The sequence below is a fragment of the Diabrotica virgifera genome, chromosome 2 (genome assembly GCF_917563875.1).
Source record: "Diabrotica virgifera virgifera chromosome 2, PGI_DIABVI_V3a".
Taxonomy (NCBI): Eukaryota; Metazoa; Arthropoda; class Insecta; order Coleoptera; family Chrysomelidae; genus Diabrotica; species Diabrotica virgifera.
Genome location: NC_065444.1, coordinates 281,225,871 through 281,252,571, shown reverse-complemented (window position 1 = coordinate 281,252,571; position 26,701 = coordinate 281,225,871). Strand labels below are relative to the sequence as shown.

At 32.0% G+C, this 26,701-nt stretch overlaps 2 protein-coding genes across 2 annotated transcripts in view; both read left to right on the top strand.

Annotated features, from left to right (window-relative positions):
* Window positions 1-26,701, top strand: part of LOC126879895 (tachykinin-like peptides receptor 86C) — an 883,727-nt gene that overhangs the window by 467,173 nt on the left and 389,853 nt on the right. The gene's annotated exons all lie outside the window — the stretch shown is intronic.
* On the top strand, window positions 1,974-15,758 carry LOC126879896 (uncharacterized). The gene is made up of 3 exons (XM_050643240.1): window positions 1,974-2,350; window positions 12,508-12,989; window positions 15,288-15,758. Exons 1-3 carry the CDS (start codon window positions 2,053-2,055, stop codon window positions 15,738-15,740), a joined length of 1,233 nt encoding a protein of 410 aa, XP_050499197.1. The 5' UTR covers window positions 1,974-2,052; the 3' UTR covers window positions 15,741-15,758.

Here is a 26,701-nt window from a genome sequence, read left to right as displayed (position 1 = left end):
AATTAATAGTTTTCAATTTATTCGCTATCGAAAGTGTTGGTTTTATATCTACGAAAATAAATGTTTCTCGGTATAGGTAAAATTACTCATTTACAATTCACTCAATTTGTGCCGCAGAAAAAATTTTTTCAAACCAAGTTATTGGAAATTAAATAATCTACAATTTAATATTGAATCATTTTTTCGTATCTCTGATGCTAATCTTTCTATTCTGAAGAAAATGGCATTTTTTACCAAACTACAAAAATTCGTTATTCACTTTTAACTCCAGTTTTTTAAAAACTAATCATTCTAAGCCAGTCAAATGTCTAAAATCTATTAATAATACATAAATAAAGAAGAATGAATAAGGCCAATGACTAAAAACACCGCTAACTTACATTATTATGCTTCCAATTGGATTTTTTTTTTTTCATAAAAATATATTGATTTTTTAACCGTAACTTTATAATATTTTATCTTAGAAAATTTGGTGATAAATAATTTTATAGGTTTTTATGAAGTCTATAAGGCTGTTAACATTAAATATTTTTAAAATCCTCAGTCTCAGAAAAAGGTGACTTTGAAAGGGTTGGTAAAGGTGGTTTTTGCATGTTATTACAAGATTTAATTGTCAATAGCTCACTCAATTTTTGCCGTAGGAAAAATTTTTGCAAACCATGTTCTTGGGAATTAAATACACTACAATTTCATATTTAAACATTTTTTCGTATCTCTGATGCTAATCTTTCTATTCCGAAGAAAAGAGCATTTTTTACCAAACTACAAAAATTAATTATTCGCTTTTAACTCCATTTTATTAAGAACTAATAATTTTAAGGCGGTCAAACTTCTAGAACCTATTAATAATACATAAATAAAGAGGGCCAAATAGGGTCAATGACTAATGTTAATTAGGCTGGTGATAAGGGGGTTGTTTCCGATAAATTTTTTGCTAAAAAAAATAGGGACTGACATTCTTTTCATTATAATTTACTTAATTTTTGAGCTAGAGATTTTTTTTATTTCTAGAGATAGATATTTTAAATACTTTAAATTAGTTTCAACGAGTTATCCTCGAAAAATGCATAGTTTTCCCGTCGTTTGACTTTGAATCTACAATATTTAGTATTTGACGAAGAAGAGCTAACATAAAAAAGTACAGCTCGATTAATAAAGGTTTAAAAAAAATTAAACAAAATCAGATTGGTTTAATTTTTAAAAGGTACATTTTTATTAAGCGAAATTATTGTGATAAAACGAAAACTTTTTGAGTTATTAGCAGAAAACTGATTAAAAACATTGATTTTTTCGATATAAAACTAACACTTTCGATAGCGAATAAATGGAAAAGTATGGATTTTATCAAAAAAATGTATAGAACATTTTTTGCTTAGAATAAATGTTTTTACCAACTTTTGTGATCTAAATATAATAAAAAATTTCCACCCAGAAGATGAGGTGGCAACCACCCCCATGGTAAAAGCGCCTTTCGACATCATATAGATTTTGATCCTTGGACGATTCACTACTTATTCTCAAATTTTCAAGCAAATCGATGTATTCTGTAAAAATTGCGAGGTTTTGTTCTATTGTAAGCTTTATTACTTGGACTATGTAGTTGTCGTAGCATTCTGTCAGGGACGTATTGATAATAAGGAAGCTGTTTGGTTTGGAGAAGTCCCAGTTTGCTAGCTTTCCTAATGAGTCATGGCGTTTCTGATATATCTATATTGTACATACTTAAATAAATTGTGGCGATAAACAACCGGCGTCGAAAAAATTATGTATTATGATATGATATAATTTTGTTAGTAAAATAATCAGAAATAGCATGACTAGTGTAATGTGTTGCATTTAAAATAGAAAGGAATTTGCTTTAAGTATTTTGTAAATTTGATATGCACAATGATTTTCTTATTAGTTTGAGAAATACTTTGATAACAATCTAATCTTGAGATATATATTGAAAAAATCGCAGAGACAAAAGACAAGAAAATTTCTAGCTTTGCATACATTTATATATACTTTTTAGTTATTAGTTTTAAGGCAGTTTTAATATCATCTGCCGAAATGGAGATTGTTGAAGAACACAGGTCATTGTTGGACCGCATTGCTAGTGAAAATGGGTTTACCAATTACGAGATAATAGCCAGTCCTGGATCGAATAAAGGAGATAACTTTTCAGGAATTATTACCGCCGTTACAATCAAAAACAAGGAAAAAAGTTTGGATTTAATTTTGAAGTCGTCCCGTACGTTCTCAAAACAATCTAAAGAGCACCATATTCATGTTTATAAAAGAGAAATATTTATGTACGAACGAATTTTTAAGGAGTTTAAGAAGTATCAAAAGGAACACAATATTCAAGGTAATGAAAAGTATTCATTGTCATATTTATTTACCAATATATAGGTTCTGTTGGCCAAAGAATGCAATACTACATTATCTATACGTTTATTTATACTAAATTTACAATCAAGATTTACAAACAAACCAAGACACCTTAAATGCTACTAGGAGTACTCCTGAATCATAATTTACAATGTATAAATTTTGAAAATCATGATTTGGGATCTACAATATACAGAGTGGGCCAAAGAAAAAGAGTCCACCTTGATATTTGGCAGCATTTATTGGATTTTAAGGAAATTAAAAAACAGGTCAATTTTTGATCTACGGGTTACACATTTTTACGGTACATACATCTGTCATTTGTCAACCCCCTCCCTTCCACTTCCCCCACCCCTTAATTTTAAATAGGGAATAGGGGTCGTGTGCTAGCTCATTTGAAATGTTATTCAATTTTCTATTCAGTAATATTAACATTGACATAATCATTTACACAGGGTGTCCGAGAAAAATTATTTTGAATTAATTTATTTGAGAAAAAAGAAGAATGTATGTAATTTATTTAACTCAGAATACATTCTACTACTGACAGAAAACAGAAAAAATATTTATTTGATAAATAAACATTGTGTGTTGCTTAAATTTAATATTCAACCTACCAAGAGGCAGATGGGTGGCAGCTTGAACATTGAAATTACGCTAAAAGCCATGTTTATTTACAAAAAATTTTTTTTTTTGTGACGGCAGTAGAATGTATTTTGAGTTAAATAAACTATACACATTCTTCTTTTTGTGTCAATTAATTTAATTAAAATATTTTTTTCTTGGACACCCTGTATAAGTAATTATGTTAATGTTTATATTACTGAATAGAGAATTGAATAACCTTTTCAATGAGCTAGCACACGACCCCTATTCCTCATTTAAAAATATAGTCCAGAGAAATAAGATTTTTCTCGTGACACATCCCCCTCCAGGCCAAAACCAAATTTTTTGAGTAGTATGGACATCTATATTAATAACCTATATGTTTCCTGCAGCCGATTTTGATGATATACATAGTTATAAACAAATGAAGATCAAAAACGGTAAATTTTCGCTTTTTTCGTTGATTACCAAAAAGTTAAGCATTTTAAACAAATTTGAGAGTAATAAACTCATAAATCGTATAAAAAACTTCAATAAGGCGTTCGCTGAATATGTCTATCCTTATTGGTTGCTTAGAAAATTGCAAAATAAATCGTAAATTTTCAGTTTTTTTAAATATTCATAACTTATGTAAAAATTAACTTAGAAACTTCTTATTACACGGAATGCTGAGACTTCTTGTGCTTAAATTATATTTTAAATTTCAAGGCAAGTGGTCAAACAGTTCAAAAGTTATTTAATTTGTTTATCCCAAATTCATTTTTTTGCAACACTATAAGTCAGAAAATTATGAGGTTACAGTAATACTTCGGACAGTTTATGGAAGAAGAACATTTTTATACTATTGACTTAACTAAAAATAAATGACAAAAAGTAATTTTAAACAATGTAAAATTATTTTGCAAAAACATGTCAATTTTTTGCTTGTTTATAAACAATTAGAATAACTTTTTAACCGTTACCTGTAGAAAAATTATTTTTTCATATTTAGAAAGACTGAATTTTTATACACATTTAGAAATAAAAACAAATTTCCTAGGACAATTAGGGACGAAGTTAGCCCCCCTTTTTTTTTAATTGACATGTTTTTGAAAAATAATTTTGCAATATTTATAATTATTTTTTGCCATTTTTTTTAATTAAATTAATTCTGTAAAGTTTCTACTTTCATAAACTATTAAAAGTATTACTGTAACTTGATCATTTTCTAACTTATAGTGTTGCAAAAAAAATTAATTTGAAATAAACAAATTAAATAACTTTTAAACTATTTGACAAGTTGCTTTGAAATTTAGGGTATAATTTAAGCACCATAAGTCTCAGCATTCCGTGTAATAAGAAGGTTCTAAGTTATTTTTTACATAAGTTATGAATATTTAAAAAAACTGAAAATTTACGATTTATTTTGCAATTTTCTAAGCAACCAATAAGGATAGACATATTCAGCGAACGTCATATTGAAGTTTTTTATACGATTTATGAGTTTATTACTCTCAAATTTGTTTAAAATGCTTAACTTTTTGGTAATAGACGAAAAAGCGAAAATTTATCGTTTTGTGATCTTCATTTGTTTATAACTATGTATATCATCAAAATCGGCTGCAGGAAACATATAGGTTATTATTATAGATGTCCATACTACTCAAAAAATTTGGTTTCGGCCTGGAGAGGGTTGTGTCACCAACATGATATTTTTTTCCTTATTTCTCTGAACTAATAAGGGGTGAGGGAAGTGGAAGGGAGGAGGTTGACAAATGACAGATGTATGTACCGTAAAAATGTGTCCTCCTTAGATCAAAAATTGACCTGTTTTTTTATTACCTTAAAATCTAATAAATACTGCCAAATATCGAGGTGGACTCTTTTCTTTGGCCCACTCTGTATATACATTGTAAATTATGATTCGGGAGTGTTTATTTCTACTGCATCTTGATTGTAAATTTAGTATAATTGGATCAAAAGTATTTATTTGTAAGTCTTGTCTAAAAATACATAAGATTTGATTAATGTTTTTTCCTCACTATCTTTTTGTAAATGAAGAATTTTTTTATCTTTCGAGAAAATAAAAAAGAAAAAAGTTTATTTCTGTGAAAGAAACTTTAGTGATTTGTAATTTTTAATAATTTTGGATTATATTTCATTTACCCACAAAAATTAAAATGTCAAGATTTCGCGGTCGTTGATATAGGTTTGTTCTAGCAAACAGTCAAACTAGTCAGAAACCCTCAGCAAACAGTTGGTCAGTGAGAGAACATAATACAGTCACCAGTGCTATCCCCTCTACTCGCGCTGGTCCACTATTTGCTGATGGTTTCAAACAGTTTGAAACTGATGCTAGAACAAACCTATTGTCATTTAAGCGTTCGACATGCCCCGCTAACTCTAATAAAAAACATGTATTCGTATTTATTTTCCTTCCGTTTAGTCAGAGGCGCTGATGTCGGCATTGTGATTGGTGGAACATGACTTTTGACTATGGAGACCTACACAGAGGAGAGGAATCGAGATAGGACGACCTTAAAATTTTTGTACACGATTTTGCCTGTTTGCTTGGTTTCTCGCTAGGGCGGCGGTGGCGTAGAGATAGATGCTAGTTTTGCATTGGAGTGAATGTGAAAATTTCGAAAATAATTAATTATTCGTAGTTAATATAAGATTACTGGTTTTGGTGGTTAATATTATTTAAATATGAGTGCCAAGAAAGCTTACACTAAAAGAAATTGCTTCGTACCAGGATTTATATCGAGTTATCGTTCTGATAAAAAATTCAAAAGGGAACTTAACGAAGTTAATAAAGACTTTTATAAATATTTGTCTTTATGTTATTTATAACGTTCATGGATTATACCTATTCGTTTGTATGTTATTTCCTTCGATGTAAATAAAATTTGTGTATTACCTATTATTGGTTTTTATTTTAACCTGAAAATTATAGTGATAATAGTAGGAGGATCTTGAAAGTTTTTCTGTCGAAACAATGCATATTTTGAGACAAAATATTTCACAAAAATTAACATTAATTTTATAAAAGTCAGACTGTCGTCTGTAGTTAATTTACATATATTTTTATTAACTAAATTTAAACATATGGTAGGTAAGCTTTCAGAATATAGATAAATGAAGTGTTCAAAAGACAAAGCATTTTAAATTTTGATAAAAAGAGTAATTTAAAAAAAAATTGATCAATAAACTTCAAATTATTTAAATAACTTTTTAAACTTTTTAAAAACAATTACGTACAGTTAAGTTCAATTTTTTCAACTAACAAACTTTTTGATATCAGTTACAAAGATATTAACAAATTAATTTGCAGTTGAAATACCATTGGTATATAAATGTGGCAGTTAGATAATGTGACAAAATATTTCCGCTTCAAAATAAGCTGTCCTACATATTAAAGTAATGACAAATTTAAATTTGATGTCACATCTCCATCTACAATGGTATAAAAAGAATACACTTTTTACCACACGTCGATATGTTATAACTTTAAAATAATTTATTTTTGGCATAAAACATATTCAGCTACAATCCACCAATAAATTAATGTCTAATTACGCTAAAAACAATAATAAAATGAGTTAAATAATAAATAAGTCCATAAGAGCTAATGTATTTGTAGCACCTATTCGAACACTTGCGCCTCTAGCGGCGATTGCTGAAAGTTGAATTAGAGGTTGAAAAGTTAGCCCACAAACGATGCATTGCGTTTCCACTCCTTCTTACAGGTCTCCATACTTTTGACAAATCCTGCGCTATCTGTGAATCTGTGTTCGTGTTCGTTCGTTCGTTGTCGTTCACTTATTTTATATGGTCGGTTATGTGATGTGTTTGGTGTTGGTGTTTAGTTTGTGTCACCATAAAAAGCTGATATTCAGTCGTGTTTTTTGATATTTTTGTTATTTCATAATCGAGTACCTTTTTAAAGGTAAGTTTTTCTGATTGTAGGTACTGTTTATCCAACAGTTTTAAAATACACATTTTATTTCGCGTTTTGTTGTTGGGTCTAATGGCCGATCAGCTGTTGTGTGCAGCTGATAAATTCAACAAGTAAACATATATTTAATCGAAATTAAATACTCATATTTCTATGTAAAATGTCACATTATTGTATAAATAAATAATTAAGAAATAAAAGTTGTTTGTGTTTTACCTTGATTGTCCACTTGAATAAAATAATATTAAATATTGGAAGTACCGTATGGAGGCTATGGTGTACCTAGCGTGGAGGCTAGATAACGCTACCCTTCTTATCCAATCAACAGCAAGAACGTTTAAAATTTCACACCTATCATGTCGAAGCTACAGACCACTTATGTGGAGGCCAGATTTGTAGTATCCTTCCAATTTTCCAGGTGCTGAAATACGTGACATATTCTTTGAAGGGTAAGATCGCATTCTACCAAATCACACAACACTTTTTTCTATGGCGTTCGAAAAAGGACGCATTTTAGGAATGACAGAGACCGGTTTTGGTTTACGGGAAATTTCACGAATGGTTGAAACTAATCCATCAACGGTGTTAAGAATTTGAAGGGGGACTCCAATGATGAGACTTATCGGCGTCGTGGAGGGTCTGGACGTTTCGAAATAGTCCCTGATTTGCGCTATCTTAAACTTCTTGTTATCAGGTATAGACGGGACTTTGTACATAAAGTAACAAATTTTAGTTGAAGCTAGAGGAAAGGTCAGGAAAGAACAGTGAATCAAATATTACCTGGAATGGGAGTGAGAGCTTACAGTCCGCTTTCGGTGTGACGTTTGACACCACATCATGTGACCCGACGCTTATAATAGTGTAGAGATAGGCAAAACTGAAATGGCCAATGGAATTTTCTTCTTCTTCAGGTTCCTTCCCCTATCGGAGGTTGGAAATCATCATCGCTATTTTAATTTTATTGGCCGCACTCCTGAATAATTCTAATGAGCTGCAACCGAACCACTCTCTCAAATTTCTTAGCCAGGATATTTTGCGTCGTCCTGGGTTTCTCTTCCCTTGTATCTTCCCTTGCATATAATTAACCTAAGTAATACGTACTTCTCGCCCCTCACTATATGACCCAGATATTGAATCTTTCTCATTTTAACAGTTTTTATGACTTCACATTCTTTCTTCATTCTTTGTAACACCTCTATATTAGTTACTTTTTCAGTCCACGATATTCTGTGGATTCTCCTGTAGCACCACATCTCAAAGGAGTTTAATTTTTTGATTTCAGACTGTTTTATTGTCCATGCTTCCATGCTGTATAGTAAAGTAGAAAAAACGTAACAACGTAGCATTCTTGTGCGGATCTCTAGATTAAGGTTACGGTTGCAAAGTAAGTTCTTCAATTTTATGAACGTGTTTCTTGCCATTTCTATTCTAGGTCTGATTTCTTTTGTTTGATCTCCATCTTCGGTTAGCCACGTTCCTAAATATTTGTATGTTGTTACTCTTTCGATCGTTGTATTATTGAAGATCAGCTATCTACATTTTGTGGTTTTTTTGAGAATATCATTGATTTCGTTTTCTTGAGATTCATTTGCAGTCCGTACCTTTCACATGCATTGTAAACATGTTGTATTATGTACTGTAAATCTTCCATGTCACTTGCAAATATGACCGTATCGTACCAAAATACCTTCCACAATATCCAATAAAGCTTCTTGAAATATCACTTCACTGTATACGTTGAATAAGAGTGGTGAAAGTATGCACCCTTGTCGAACTCCTCTGAGTATACTTACTTCCTCTGTCAGTTCTCCTTCGACTCTTACTCTTGCTTTCTTATTTTGATACAGATTCGATATAATTTGTAGATCTCTTGTTTCAATTAATCTAGGTTTTGTTTGGGTGGCTCTCCTGGGCGCACAAGGGTAGGGTAAGAGGTTTTCGAGGTCAAAATTTAGACTGTTAAACGTCATAAAGCAAGACAACCAATCATTATGGTCTTATGGTATAGTGTGCTATATGTTTGAAAAGCAGATCACCTCTAGTTCTTATTAAAGGCATTCGGACAGCTCGACGATATATTGGTGGAGTACTACAATCGGTTTTACATCCCTACCTAAAAACCATTCCAAATGAGACATTTCAACAGGATAACACAAGACCTCATGTGGCCCGTAAGACCATAGAGTTCATACCAGAAGCTGGTAAAGAGAATTTGGAGTGGCCGTCAAAATCAGCTGATTTATCACCCATCGAACATGAGTGGATATTGCAGGTCGAAACCTAAATCGATTGCCACGTCCTCCAGAAAACTTTTGGAGACCTGTGGAATGCCGCAAGAAGAATCTGAATGAGTATTCCGCAATATAGACCACTTAATTCGATCAAAGCCCTATAGATTAACCTGAGTGTATAGAAAATCAAGTAGGAGCCATTCATTATTAATGTTTTGACAAAAATGACGTTGCAATTTGTTCATGTTATCAAAGAATATCAGTACATTTTTGGTAAACTTTTTGATATCATGAAAGTCTTGCAATATTGGACACCTGGTGAGATGCTATCTTAACTTATCTTTAATATAATATCTTGAAAATTAAATATCCATTCATAACCTATTTTATCTAAAGTGATATAATCAGTCTAAGTGTTTATTTGTTGATTTTTTTTGTTTTGTTTAATGGCCTTGGTTTGGAACATTCAGCCACGTATTTACATCTAAATATTAGTATATATGTATAGGATTGTACAAAGAGGACACTTTTCACGATACGGGTTCATCAGAGCGACTTCATTGTAACACACGAGACGTAAACCACGGTTAGATAGATGGGCAACATATAAGTACACATCTTCTTCTTCACGTGCCATATCAGAATTATCCGACGTTGGCGATCACCATTGCGAAGGCTCCTCTATCTGCAACATGGAATAATAATTCTCCTTTTTTAGTCAAGACGTGTTCTACCGACACTTCTGGGTCCACTATTTTTCCTTTAAGATCAATTGTTGTAGTCTACAGTGCGTCCATAAAGTAACGCATAAATTCGTTATTTCGTAAACCGGCGACTTTAAGGAAAAATCCCGAAACAAGTCGATTTTTATTTTTAAATTACGATTTTTTGGCATATATATCATCCTCGTGACGTCATCCATCTGGGCGTGATGACGTAATCGATGATTTTTTTAAATGGGAATAGGGGCCATGTGATAGCTCATTTGAAAGGGTATTTAATTCTCCATTCAATAATATAAACATTAATATAACTATTTATACAGGGTGTTCAAAAAACTTTTTTTTTAATTAAAATAAGTGAGACAAAAAGAAGAATATATGTAATTTATTTTAAATCAAAATGCATTTTACTACTGTCAGTAAAGAGAAAAAAAATTTATTTGACAAATAAACATTGATTTTCGTTTAAACGAAATGTTCAAACTGCCAAGAGACAGGTGGGTGGCAGCTTTAACATTGAATTTAAGCGAAAAACAATATTTATTTGTCAAATAAACATTTTTTTCCTGTTTTCTGACAACAGTAAAACGTATTTTGAATTAAATAAATTACATACATTCTTCTTTTTGTCTCAATTATTTTAATTAAAAAAATGTTTTTTTGAACACCCTGTAAAAATAAATATGTTAATGTTTATATTAGTGAATAGAGAATTGAATACCCTTTCAAATGAGCTATCACATGACCCCTATTCTCATTTAAAAAAGTCATCGATTACGTCATCATGCCCAGATGGATGACGTCACTAGTATGATACATATGCCAAAAAATCGGAATTTAAAAATAAAAATCGACCTGTTTCGGGATTTTTCCTTAATATCGCCGGTTTACGAAATAATGAATTTATGCGTTACTTTATGGACGCACTGTATATCGATTTCCCCTCATTTATGTCTCGGATAAGACATTTTCCGGTGTTTAACAATATTTAGCAGTTCTCTTTGTTGACCCTTCTCAGTACTTCCTCATTAGTTTTTCTTGAAGTCCACGGTATCTTCAGCATTCGTCTATGGAACCACATGTCCAATGCTTCAATCTTGTCCACAGTCGATACTTTTAGTATCCACCCTTCTGAACCACACCAAAGTATAGACCAAACATAGCACTTAACCATTCTTTGGCTTAGTTATAAATAGGAGATGATTATTGCAAAGAAATGTCATTTTCATATTAATGGTAATTTATTGTTCGAGTGCTGTTACGTCTTATAGTAAAGAATGTTCTTCTGAAGGTGTCCCAGGATAAAGTAGGTATATATTTGCCAACAAAGATATGCATAGCTTCTGTAGAATATCTTCTGCAACTGAAGGGAGATCATATTAATTTAATGTTTTAGTTTTTATTGTTCAATTTGTTCACCGTCTTACATATTCGAATTGATGGGCACTTCTTCTTCTTCTTCTTCTTCTTCTTCTTCTTCTTCTTCTTCTTCTTCTTCTTCTTCTTCTTCTTATATTAGGCTTCTTAACCGATTTTGAGCTTGTATTCGTCGCTGTGATGTTGACTGCCAGCTGCCTCGCCACCTTTTAAAGGGCCTTCCTATTGACCGTTTACCTATTGGCTGTGAATCTCTAGCTATAAGGGGCTATTCTCTCGCTGTCCATTCTCGTCACATGCTGATTCCACTCTCGTCTTCTCTCTCTTCCCCACCGTGCTATGTCTTGCATGTTACAGAGATCTCTTATTCTGTCGTTCGGTATTCTGTCTCTCAGTGTTTTACCAGTTATTGACATCAACGTTCCCATTTCTGATGTTCTCAGTATCCTCTTAATTTCTGCTGTTTCACATCTTGTTTCTATCGCGTACGTCACGATCGGTCTTACACATTATTTCTATATGCGTACTTTCCCTTCCAGCCTCATATCTTTATTTCTCCAGATGACATCGCTCAGACATCCTGACACGTAATCGGCTTTATTTGTTTGCTTTCGGACGCTCTCTTTAATATCTCCATAACTAGATATTTCGACTTCCAGATATTCTAATGTCGAAACTTGTTCAATTAATTCGTTGTTAATTACTGTGTTGCATCTTATGAATTCCCTTGACACTGCCAGGGATTTGGTCTTAGCTGTTAATATTTTTATGCTGTAGCTCCTCACCACTGTATTGAAAGTCTGTGCCATTCGCTGTAGGTTATATCCTCGTTATCGGAGATTAAGATCGCGTCGCCAGCATTACAGAGGATTTTTATTAGTTTTTACTGCCATCTTACATTCTTTTCCTGTATTTTTAATGTCTTTTATGATTGTGTCCATTACTAAATTAAAAAGCAATGGGCTCAAGCTATTTATGTCTCGAATTCCAGAGTTGATTTGTACTTCCGATGTTGGTTCATTCTCGACTTTTATTTTGATTTTGTTCTTCGTATTGTCTTTAATCTTTACCTGCCCGCTGTTGGGTGGACTGAGTAGTGGGTTGCCGCTCCCAAGCCCGGATAAAGGAGGAGGGTTCGAGGGTGAGGCTAACGACCTAGCCCGGTAAAAACGAAAATAATCATAGAACCGATCACCAAGCCTCGTTTAATGGGCACCATTTTGTTAATTTACTAAAAAACTGTGTATTATATTATTTGTAGATCCTTTCGAGAGTGTACCAAAATACTATTCAAGCTTTACCGAGGAAGGACAACACAGTTTAGTTTTGGAAAATTTAAAATCACAACAGTACCAGTTGTGGGATAAAAAAGTCCCAATGAATCCAGAACATATCAAAACAGTACTCATTGAGTATGCTAAATTTCATGCGGTTTCATTAGCAATGAAACACAAAAATCCTGAATTATTTGAAACACTACTGGGAGAGACTAATCTTGATAATCCAATGCACAAGCTCTTTGATGGTGATAATAATGAAGGCCGCGAGAACATTAAATCATTTTTTAGTGCTACTTTATCTATGGGTTACAAGGCTGTAAAGGATGATGTCGCATTAACAGAATATCTTAAAAAATATGAAAGTGTAGCATTTGAGAATATGTCTAAAATGAGACAACCAGAGTACAAAATTGTCGTTACACATGGAGATTGTTGGTGTAACAATTTCATGTTTAAATATCAGGTAATAATTTATTTTTGATTTAATATTTATAAGTCGATAAAAATATTCAAAATATTTTTAAATAATAAAGTACCCCCTGTTAAGATAGGCATAATATCCTTATTCTCAGAATTCAATACAGTGGAACCTGCTTCATTCGAACTTCTCTAATTCGAAATCTTCTTTAATTCGAATTTCTATTCTGGTCCCTAGCATTTCCTACATAATAGTAGGGGAGCAAATATGCTAAATTTGCAGTCACTCGAGCGTTATGTGGACCTATTCGGTTGTGATTATTAGGTCCTAACACCAAAAAAAGTTAAGTAGAATTAAGTAAAGATCACTTTATATAACCATTTTTTTTAGCTGGTAATTTTCGGTTTTTGTATTACATTTTTGTTATCTTTCTTAATTTTCTCAAAAAAAAATAGTCTAATTCATTTCTAAAGTAAAATAAATTCACACATTTCAAAGATTGCATCCTAAGCTTAAAAAAAGCACTTATAAAACTGTAATGGATCTGTTGAAACTTGAGTAATACCGTCTTAAAGTGGTGGTAATTCTATAAAACTACGAAGATTTCAAAAATTACATTTTTTAAGACGTTATATCATTTGAATTAAATTTTTGACATTTTTTTGAATGAAACATCATTTAGTACGATGCTTGAAAGGTAAGTTGTGCAAAATTGAGGGTTTTATAAGAAAAATTGTATTAGTTACATACTTTTAAATCATTTTTAAACAGAATTCATGTAAGGCTCATTTTCCGCCCCCACCGTTCTTATGCCCATACATTTTATTTCTTTTTATTAAAACCATAAGATAGCTTAATTATTCTTCTTTCAGGTTCAATTTGTAAAATTTCATTTGATCCATTATTTAAAGAATTAAATTAAAATAACTCAACCGTGCACTTCGCCGTACGCTAGTTTACAGTGCGCCGATGTTTGTGAGAAGGGTGACTTTAGCGTTATAAATAAACAAGAATGTGTGTGTACTTTGTACGCACGTAAGAAGTTATACTTCTACTACATATTATGTGATTTTTAAGACTATACCAAAAATTTAAAAAAATAAAAGAATAAAACGCACACAAACACATTGAAAAATGCCACAAAGAAAAAATGATTTCTGGACGATAATAATTGTTGGCAAAAATTTTAAATACGCATTTGCTGAAAAAAAATTATATAACAAATATACTTACAATCATAATATGCATAAAAAAATAAAAAAATAAAACTTGCATCGGGAATTGAACCCTTGAATTTCGTGCCGCTATGACTGGTAATCGAAGCGTAGACTCACTCGTCCAATCCCACATTATTTATCATGTGGAAAAATACTGTAACTGAACGTTTTACTGTTTGACAATTGTTTTGAAAATTATGTAGTTTAAATTTTGTGGAAGAAAATATAAAAATATAACAAAACAGTAAGAAAACAATATATTAGATGAAGATTGGTAGAACTTTTGTTGGTAATCAAATTAAGTATGTAAATCAAAGCATTACATATCTACTAGATAAATAAATCTACGCCAAAAAATCATAATTTAAAAATAAAAATCGAACCTATTTTGGGATTTCTCTCTAAAATCCGCATTCTTGAGAAAATAAATGTATGTATTTCAACCTAATCCAAATGTATAATTACAATATGATTATAATAAAAACTAGGTACTTGCCAAATTAGAATGAGTTTTCCTTGTCCAAAATAGTCCAAAAGTCCAAAAATATAGGTATATGAAAACTATTTAAAAAGGCAGTATAACTATTAACTAACTTTTGTTTGTTGTTTCTTTTCACACAAATTTTAAAACGCAACAACCATAAATAATTTAACTACAGCTGTGCCACAGCCACCATATTGAATAATTTTTGACATGTCATTTGAACATCCAATCAGAACAAAGTTATAATGCGCATGCGCCCGGTCGCTAGGTTTTCCCATATAAAAATTTACCCTCTATCGCCGGTAAAGAAGTATAACTTCAAAAATTATAGAAGATACAGATTTAATTTTAGAAAATTCTTTATATAAGGTTTTTCTTTTGTATTATTTTCTGAGTTTTTCAATGGTCAAGTCAGTTTTGTTCTAGAATTTATATTTTCGGAGTTATTAAAAAAACATCAAACTTCGTAGTTCATTTGATTAATAAAAAATGAAGCACCCACTTCTCGAGTAGAACTTTTTGATATGTTGTTTATTAAACATTTCTTAATGAAATTACAAAAAGTTCTATCTTGTTTGTTTTTTCCAAAGTGAAAATCTATATGCACTCCCCTATTACAGTTATTTATAAATTTAATTTTAGGATCCAAACGATAAAACAAAACCACAAATTATACGCGTGATCGATTGGCAAATATCGTCTTTTGGAAATCCATGTGAGGATCTCGCCTATTTTTTTGTTGCAAATGGCTCTGAGGAGGTTTTAGGGGATTTCCAGGCTTATCTACACGTTTACCACGAGAAGTTGTCTTCACAACTTCGTAATTTTAATTTGGATCCTGAGGAAATCTTTCCTTTCTCTACGTTTGAAAATCATTTAAAGGTTTTTATATTACACGGGTTATTTCTGGCATTGTTAGTTATGAAGGTAACTTTATCTGACGCAGATGAAATACCGGAGCATGGAGAAGAAGGTGAGAAGCAATCACCTGACGAAATATTAGACTTATTGTCTAAGGAAATGAAAAATATGGATGTGTATAGTAAGAGAATAAAAATTGTAATGAATTTTTTGGTTAAAAATCATTATTTGTAATATAGATTTTTTAAAGTACATGTATTGTTTCTGCATATAAACACCTTAGTAGTAACTCAGTTAATTGTAACTCATTAAGAAAAATGAAAAATGATAATAATAGTCGCGGAAGAAGATGGAGTAGTGATCGAGGCTGTAACTCTTGGATAAAAACCTTATTCAAACGAACTAATCACCGATTTAGTTAATGCTAACAATAATTATTGGAGACAGTATAGAACCATATTGAAAGAGGTAGCAACTGTGGTGATTAGAAGAGCAAAGCCTGAAAAAATAAGGTTGGGCTGGTACGATGAGGAATGCTTAAAAGCAATGCAAAGAAAAAATCAAGCATATACAAGGCTCCAAGGACGAGGACCGAGACAGATAGATGAAGAGTATAGACAACCGAGATGAGACGAAAAATAAGTATTGAAAAAAGCAGAAGAACCATATGCAAAACCAACTGAAAGAACTAGAGAAGTGTAATACACAAATAGAAATGCGAAAATTCTACAAGTAGATTAAACAGAACAGGAATGAATTCAAACCTTTTTTTAAACCTTTCAAAGAGAGACTAAATATAAGAAGTGAGATGAGGTTGCAAGAAGTAGAAATCTAGCTCGAAGGCATGGAAGACGAAAGAAAGAGAGAGACATAACAGGCCAACAGACGAAGAAGTTATCCAAGCAATACAAAACTTGAAAGACATTCTTTACGATCGGCTATCGGGATACTGTTTGGTCAAACGAAGAACTGAGAAATATGTAAGAAAAAGGATAGAGCTTGTAAAAGTTTAAGGAAAAGGGAAGTAAGGAAAAGCGAGGAGAATATGGAAGTGGGCCAAGGACACATATGTTGTGCCAAGGTACATGAGAGAGAAATGTTTATATGAGGAATGAAGACACGGTGGAGATGAATGAAAGGCGAAGAATGAGAGCTGAGGAAAAAGAAAAGGAGAAAAAGAGAATAAAACCTACATATTCACACATATTTTTATGATATCGTTAATAAATCGTTGTATTATTTGTAAATAGTTCTTGATACATCAATTCTACATATTTTAATCCTTCATAATTGATAATTTTAGTATATTATTGTTTAGTTGCTACCATTTCTTTATATTCAACAAAAACCATAAATTATGATAAAAGGTAAAATTCTAGTTTTTGGCTATGTACCCTAGTTTACAAAAATTTACAAGGAAGTATTATCTTAATTCATAATAATAATAATAAATTGCCTTTATTTAATCTATAAAAAAATTTTCTAATCTATATTTTAATTTGTTGTTTAAATTATCCAAAAGGATTGTTTTTTAATCTTTGTAAGAGGATCTTTTTACATCAGAAGTTTTTACTTCGTCGTAGGGTTTTTTAAAAGCTTATATTTTTATGCTCTTTTGAGGTTACAATTTGTGACACATTTGCACTGAATTTAACTTATTGATCTACTGAAATATTAGTTCGAAATTTCTACTGACACATTATACCGCAGACAGAACAAAACTCGATTACTTGAGAAAACTTTTGAAATCTGAATCTCTTAAATATAGGAAAAATTAGCCATAAGTAATATTCCCAAAATATAGCCACTAAATAATTCAGTTGTTTTTTGTTATACGCAGAGTATAGAAAGAGTATTTCTGATTATTTCATTCGTGGGAGATTCTGACCAATAGAAAGCTACAGAAATCTAAATTAAATCGATAATTTTTGATAATTTCCCGTCGTCAATTATATTACGTGAGATGCCCTTCGTTGCTACGAAAATATACATTCAGTGACATTAATGACAATTAATGATTTAAAAATTATAAAAGTGATGACTTTCAACCGTCAAATTAATATTTATAACAACTGTTTGTTTAATTGTACTAATTTGTACTTACATAAATAAATTACAATAAAATTTTGGTTTTGAACAGTTTTATTCATGAAATAATCGCAACAAATTGCACTCGATCTCTAAAATTAATATAGAATTTTTGCCCTCGTGACACTTTGACATAATTTAAACTGTCAAAGTGTCACTCGGGAAAAATTCAATAATTTTAGAGCTCTTGTGCAATTACTACTCAAAGTAAAAATGTCAATAAGCCCATAAATAATCTAGTTATCTATAAATATTAATATAATTTACTGAAACATAGACACTATCGATAAAAGTCAAACTAAATAAATACCTATATAGGTGAAGCAATAAAGCACTAAAATCGGCCTTGCCAAAAGACTAATCTTAATAACGACAAGACGGATCTTAATAATTCTTTTTGCATTCGATTGGTGAATGCGCCAGGAAACTTTGTGACACCTATAGTCTAAGATCCGAACAGGAGGTCGAAATGTACCCATCTGCTTGTCGTATGAAACATTTTTGAAGTTATATTTCTTTAGGCGCAATTGAGAGTAAAATTTCATAATACTGCGCGCATGCGCACACAGACAGTATGGCGTTTAGTTGCTGAATCTTTCTAGTTATGTATAAATATATCAGTGCAAGAAAAGGTGTGAAAAGAATTTATTAGTGTTTTTAGTAAATATATTTATTATAATTTTTGTGTCTTTGGATTTGTCTTCCTCGGGAACAAGATATTTTATAATAATAGTAAGTATATTTAAAGTATTTTTGTATTAAATTAGTCAGCTCAGTGGTAGAGCGTGTGACCGGAAATCAAGAGGTCCACGGTTCAAATCCCAGACGATTCATATTCTTTTTTTTTATATTTTTGGTATCGTTTTAATAAAAATTGTTTAAAGTGGTAGGTAAAGAAAGTTAGTTTAATATTTAAATAAAATACAAATAACCGGTTAGGTATATTAATTTCGTTTAAATCATAATAATAGAAGTATAACTTCTTACGTGCGTACAAAGTACACACACACACACACACACACACACACACACACACACACACACACACACACACACACACACACACACACACACACACACACACACACACACACACACACACACACACACACACACACACACACACACACACACACACACACACACACACACACACACACACACACACACACACACACACACACACACACACACACACACACACACACACACACACACACACACACACACACACACACACACACACACACACACACACACACACACACACACACACACACACACACACACACACACACACACACACACACACACACACACACACACACACACACACACACACACACACACACACACACACACACACACACACACACACACACACACACACACACACACACACACACACACACACACACACACACACACACACACACACACACACACACACACACACACACACACACACACACACACACACACACACACACACACACACACACACACACACACACACACACACACACACACACACACACACACACACACACACACACACACACACACACACACACACACACACACACACACACACACACACACACACACACACACACACACACACACACACACACACACACACACACACACACACACACACACACACACACACACACACACACACACACACACACACACACACACACACACACACACACACACACACACACACACACACACACACACACACACACACACACACACACACACACACACACACACACACACACACACACACACACACACACACACACACACACACACACACACACACACACACACACACACACACACACACACACACACACACACACACACACACACACACACACACACACACACACACACACACACACACACACACACACACACACACACACACACACACACACACACACACACACACACACACACACACACACACACACACACACACACACACACACACACACACACACACACACACACACACACACACACACACACACACACACACACACACACACACACACACACACACACACACACACACACACACACACACACACACACACACACACACACACACACACACACACACACACACACACACACACACACACACACACACACACACACACACACACACACACACACACACACACACACACACACACACACACACACACACACACACACACACACACACACACACACACACACACACACACACACACACACACACACACACACACACACACACACACACACACACACACACACACACACACACACACACACACACACACACATTCGTTTTTTATTATATTTCATACATAGACAAATATTTCTAGCATGGGTTGCCTATCAAAATCGTGTCATAGTTATCCATAAAGGGGGACGAAGGGATTGAAATCAATATTCCAAACAAATTTTTTTGGAAGTATGGCAGAATTATTTTATTTTTAAATCAGATTAGGCATATTCAGTACAATTTCATGGATTACTCAAGAAAAAATACTGAAAAATAAACCAACGGTGGCAAATTTTTAAAAGACACCTCAAAATATAAGGAATTTTGCGGTGGACATCAGAACGTATCATTGGATCATGGTAACCAAAAAATTCAAAAATATTTGATTAGCTTATGAGTTTCTCAAGGTAACGCTGTCAAGTTTTTTTAGTTTTACCTAATTTTGACTTTTTGATATCACTTAGAAGTCTAAACAAAGATTTTTTTTGCAAAAATGGGTGAAAATCAATATATTTATTATATTATTGTTAAACAAATAATAAGCATAAAACAAAAAATATCTCGAAAGCGTTACCTCAAGGAATGTCTAAAGAAAATAATATATACAAAATTCCAGGTGAGTTGGTCAAGTAGTTTTTGAGTTACAATGTCTACCAGCCTGAAAAAAGCAGTGTTGAAAAAACCACGTTTAAAGTATTGTCAACTTTTATTTTTAATTTTGATAGGCAACCCAAGCTGGTCGTGTTTGTCTATGTATGAAATTTAATATAAAAAAATGTTTCATCCGGCAAGCAGATGGGTACATTTCGACCTCCTATTCGGATCTTAGACTAGTACAGGATCCGAATAGGAGGTCGAAATGTACCCATCTGCTTGCCGGATGAAACATTTTTGAAGTTATACTTCTTTAGGCACGAGGGTGAATTTTTACATTCCCTGGCGCATGCGCACACCGACAGTATGTTGTTAGTTGCTACATATTTATGTAGCGCAAATAAGGTGTGCGTGAAAAGAATATATTATTAGTGTTTTTAGTAAATATATTTATTATAATTTTTATGTCTGTGGATTTGTCTTCCTCCTAATAAGTATTATTGAAAATGTTTATTTTCAATTAATGTATCTGTCAACGTGATTGTAATTATGTCCGAGAAATGATCGACTGAATACAAAAACGGTGGTAGCTGATCGGTAGAGCATTCGTCTAGGGATCGAGAGGTCCGCTGTTCGAATCCAGACAAAGTCATATCCTTTTTTTTATTTTTGGTATTCTTTTTGTTCTTTCTAAAATTAGTTTAATATTTAAATACAATACAAAAAACTGTTTAAAGTAGATAGGTATATTGATTTCGTTGAAATCATAATATGAAGTTAGATTATATTATAATAGAAGTATAACTTCTTACGTGCGTACAAAGTACACACACATTCTTTTTTTTTTTTATTAAATTTGATACTTAGACAAATATTTCTAGCATGGGTTGCCTATCCAAAATCGTGTAATACCTATCCTTAAGCGGATCCGTAGGGGTTGAAATCAATATTTCAAGCACATTTTTTTTTGAAAGTATTGGAAGAGGTATTTTATTTTTAAATTAAATAGACATATTCAGTAAAATTCATAGATTACTCAAGAAAAAATTTAAGGAAAAATACTGAAAAATAAGCCAACGGTGGTAAATTTTAAAACATTTTAAAAAAATATAATGAATTTTGCAGAACTCATCATTGGATCATGGTAAACAAAAAATTCAAATTGGTTTTATTAACTTATGCATTTCTCGAGGTGCCGCTGTCGAGTTTTGTAGTTTTATCCAATTTTGACTTTTTGATATAACTCAGAAGTCTAAACAAAGAATTTTTTTTGCCAAAAGGGTGAAAATAAACATATTTATTATTTAAAAAAAAAATAATAATCATAAAGCAAAAACTATCTCGATAGTGTTACCTCAAGGAATGTCTAAAGAAAAAATATACAAAATTCCAGGTGAGTTGGTAAGTAGATTCTGAATTACAATGTCTACAGCCTGAAAAAAGCAGTTTTGGGAAAAACGCGTTTAAAGTATTGTCAACTTTTATTTTCAATTTCTTTTTTGTCTGTCAAATGGTAAAGTGCTGCACACTGGAATATGTTTTTAAATCACGGAGTAATTTACAAAAGAAAATAAGAACAGCTGTTGACCGTTTCTCCCTACGCTCAAGCGCGCTGGCACGAACTTGCTGCAAAACAAGTCGAAGGTAGGGAAATAGGGAGATAGTGTTAAATAGCTTTACCTTCGACTCTATTTGCAGCAGGTTCGCGCCAGCACGCTTGAACGTAGTGAACAACGGTCAACAGCTGTTCTCATTTTCTTTAGTAAATTACTCCGCGATTCAAAAAGATATTCCGGTGTGCATCATTTTACGATTTGAAAGACAAAAAAGAAATTGAAAATAAAAGTTGACAATACTTTAAACGCGTTTTCCTTAAAACTGCTTTTTTCAAAGGCTGTAGACATTGTAACTCAAAAACTACTTGACCGACCCACCTGGAATTTTGATATATTTTCTTTAGACATTTCTTGAGGTAACGCTGTTGAGATATTTTTTGTTGTATGCGTATTTTTTGTTTAATAATAATAAATATGTTAATTTTTACCCTTTTTTGCAAAAAAATCGTTGTTTTGATTTCTCAGTGATATCAAAAAATCAAAATTAGATAAAACTAAAAAAAAACTCGACAGCATTACCTCGAGAAACTCATAAGCTAATAAATTCTTTTTGAATTTTTTGTTTACCGTGATCCAATGATGCGTTCTGATGTCCACCGCAAAAATCATTATATTTTGAGGTGTCATTTAAAAATTTGCCACCGTTGGCTTATTTTTCAGTATTTTCCTTGAATTTTTTTGAGTAACATGAATTGTACTGAATATGCCTATTTAATTTAAAAATAAAATAATGCTACCATACTTAATACAAAAAGAATGTGTGTGTACTTTGTACGCACGTATTTATCGTATTTATATTAAGTTATTCTTCTATTATATAATTTCAACGAAGTAAATATACTTAACGGGTTATTTGTCTTTATTTAAATATTAAACTAACTTTCTTATCAACCACTTTCAAAATTTTTTTATTAAAACAACCAAAAATTAAAAAAAAAATATGAATCGTCCAGGATTGGAACCCGCGACCGGTGCCACCTTCCAATCACTGACCCAACGCTCTACCAACTACGCCACCGAGCTTCTTTAAATGACACGTAAGTTTCGGATATAATTACACAACACGGTGACAAATAGACATATTACAAAAATGTTATACCTACATAATATTTTATTATCTTACTACAGAGAAAGACAAATCCAAAAATTATAATACATAATACATTTACTAAAAACACTAATATATTATTTTAATGACTTATTTGCGCTGATACAGATACATACACCATACATACCTATGTTGAAAGATTAGCAACGAACTATTACTGTCTGTGTGCGCATGCGCGCAGATTTATGAAATTTTACTCTCAATCGCATCGCGTGTAAAGAAGAATAACTTCAAAAATATGCATGAAATATTGATTTCAACCCTACGCCCCTCCCTCCCTCAAGGATAGCTATGACACGATTTTGATAGGCAATCCATGCTTGTCGTGTTTGTCTATGTATGAAATTTAATAAAAAAAATGTCTCATCCTGCAAGCAGATGGGTACATTTCGACTTCCTATTCGGATCCCGTCCTATTATACTTATTTTAGGTAACAGCAGGCTATAGGAAATTTTCCTTGTGAATTTTTTAAAAATTTTTGTATAATATAAATTTTATAATAAAGAGATACCATTATAATATGTCAGAAGTTTTTACATCATTGTAAGTTTTTCTAAAGTATTCCCTTGTGAGGTTACAATTTGTGACACATTTTGTCGCTGAATTTAACTTCTTTATCTACTAAAATATTAGTTGGAAATTCTCTCTGACACGCTATCCTTCAGTCTGAATACTTCAGAAAACTTTTGAAATCTGAATCTCTTAAATATATTGGTCATAAAAGAACTTAGTAATATTCTCAAAATATATCCACTTAATCAATGATAAATAAAATTTAGTTATTTTTTATTATGCCAAGAGTAGGTATAGAAACTTTTTTGTTTTGTTTTAGCCAAGTTAAATACTGTATTTGTGAAAGTAAAATCAATAAGTCTATAACTCTAGTTATCCGGTAGAATATTATTTCAAATAATATTAACCTCGATTTAAACTATTTAATTTACTGAAAATAGACAATATTATCCAGGTGTCCAGAAACTCTACCGACAAACGGAGACAGGAGATTTACCTCAGATAATTTTAAGACAATTTAACCCAATTCATCTAGTCCGAAAATGCTTCCTAAAGGAGCTAGAGCTAGTAGAAGATGGCGTCTGGTAATTAGTTTTTCTTAAATATCTCCAGAACGCTTCTATTCAGAAAACCGAAAATTGGTACAAATATTTATTTTCAGAAGTAAATCGATTCCATCCATTGCACATTTCTAGTACCGGTCATAGATGTCCGTTTTGGGTAGGGCAAGAGTTATACTATCGCATAATTTTTTTGTTTTTAATTTCTAAGCATTTTTGAGTCTGGATTATTAAAACGTAAGGTATTATAGTACTAAAAGCTAATCTTACTTTACGTCGATAGGATACACCGTTTTCTGAATATCAAAAAAAAATTTAAAAAAAACTATTTAGAAAAACGAAAACTGGTACGATTATTTATATTCCAGAGATGAATCGATTTCATTTTTTGCGAATTTCTGGTATCGGTTATATGCGTCCGTTTTGGGTATGTCAACGGTGATTTTATCGCATAGCTTTTTTGTCGTATATTATTAAGAATTTTCGACACTAGATTATTAAATTATGAGGTATTCTAGTAGTAAAAGTTACTCTTGCTTTAAGTTGGTAAAATACACCGTTTTTTGTTAATTTCTTCATTTTTTTTTAATTAAGGAAACGAAAAATTGTTAAATCGTTTTTTCTAGAAAACGGTGTGTCCTACCGACTTAAAGCAAGAGTACCTTTTAGTACTAGAATCTCTCACAATATAATAATTTAGTATAAATAATGCTTAAAACTAAAGACAAAAAAGTTATGCGATAAAATAACCGTTGCTCCACCCAAAACGGACGCCTATGACCGGTACTAGAAATTCACAATAGATGAAATCAATTTATCTCTGAAAGGTAAATATGCCTACCAATTTTCGTTTTTCTAACTAGAAGCGTTCTGGAGGTATTTAAGAAAAACTAATTAAAAGACGCCATGTTTAAAAAGCTCTTGCTCCCTTAGGAAGTATTTTCGGACTAGGACTAGTATTTCAGTCCAGAAAAGGTGTGGAAAGAATATATTAGTGTTTTTAAATATATTTTTCTACAAACATGTTAAAAATGCAATTTTTAGGACTCCATAGGAGCGTTAAAAATGCTACTTTAAGGCACTAGTGCTTTAAAATTTTTAAGGCACTGCAGTTAAAAGTTAATTGTCAAATTGTGAAACGTCAAAATATTTATATTTCATTTATTAACATTAATATTAATAATACAACTGCGCAATTTGAAAAAGGTGGTTTAAAAGGTTTTTTATTATAATTTTGTGTCTTTGGATTTGTCTTCCTTGGGCGTAAAGTAATAAAACATCTATTTTTATATTTCACTTGTCACCGTGATGTATAATTATGTATATCTGAAAGGTAACTAGCATGCGGCTTGATGGCCTTGTTGGTAGAACATTGGACTAGAGATCAAAAAGTCGCGAGATTGCGGGTTCAAATCCCGGACGATTCATATTTTTTTCTTTTTTTTTTTAATATTTGGCATTGTTAAATAGCAAAAGTTTTGGTTCATTTTTGGTAATTATTGTTAATTTATTGTATTGTAACTGTTAAGTAGTAGGTATATTTATTTCGTTGAAATTATATTATAATAGAAATATAACTTCTTACGTGCGTACAAAGTACACACACATTCTTTTTTTATTATTTCAAGCGAATTAATGCTAAATTAAATTTTCTTCCATCGCATCTCTCAGGAGCCTAACTACAGGTTATAGAATCACATCAACATTACCTGCAACCTATATGGTTTTTCATCGATTGTCATTTGTTGCGAGCTTCTGTCATGTGTCACTTAATATTAATATATCTACGTCATACGTCTTGAGTTTGTATTATTGTATATACCAATAACGTATATCGTAGATATATTAATATTATGTGACAGATGACAGAAGCTCGAAACAAATGACTGTGAATGAAAAGCCCCATTAAAGTTGGATGAAAAGGATTTTTTTTATCGATCATCACTTTTTCCCAGAACATAATACGTCATCTTTTATATTTATGAACAGATATGGCAATTTTCTTTCTTGCTTGTCTTTCTGCTCTCTAAGTACACGTTCCAGTTTTGGTGTTGAAGAAACCAATTTACATGATCAATCTTGTGCTACCTGGATATCTTGGGATCCCGTAACTTTCTCCTTCTACATACACATAGTTTCAAAAGTTATGCATCACCACTCGTATTCACGATGTTTACGCTTTTATAAATCCGTATCTTTATCACATATTTAATGGGCCTTTTTTATAAAAAATACACCTTTTTTGGTTTTTTATTTTATTTGAATACCCATTTATTGACATGGTTTTGCCAAGGTGTAACCATTTTAAAAATTTATTTTGGTGAAATTTTTGAAAACGCGATTAAAAATGAATCGTACTTTAATTTCTGAGTTGGACCGTATAAGAATTATCGATTTAGTTGAAGAAGGCCATCCACAGCGG

Coding starts and splice junctions, on each gene's coding strand:
- LOC126879896 (XM_050643240.1), top strand. CDS start 2,053: ATGGAGATTGTTGAAGAACACAGGTCATTGTTGGACCGCATTGCTAGT. Junction 2,351..12,507: donor AAAGGAACACAATATTCAAG/GTAATGAAAAGT, acceptor TATTATTTGTAG/ATCCTTTCGAGAGTGTACCA. Junction 12,990..15,287: donor ATTTCATGTTTAAATATCAG/GTAATAATTTAT, acceptor ATTTAATTTTAG/GATCCAAACGATAAAACAAA.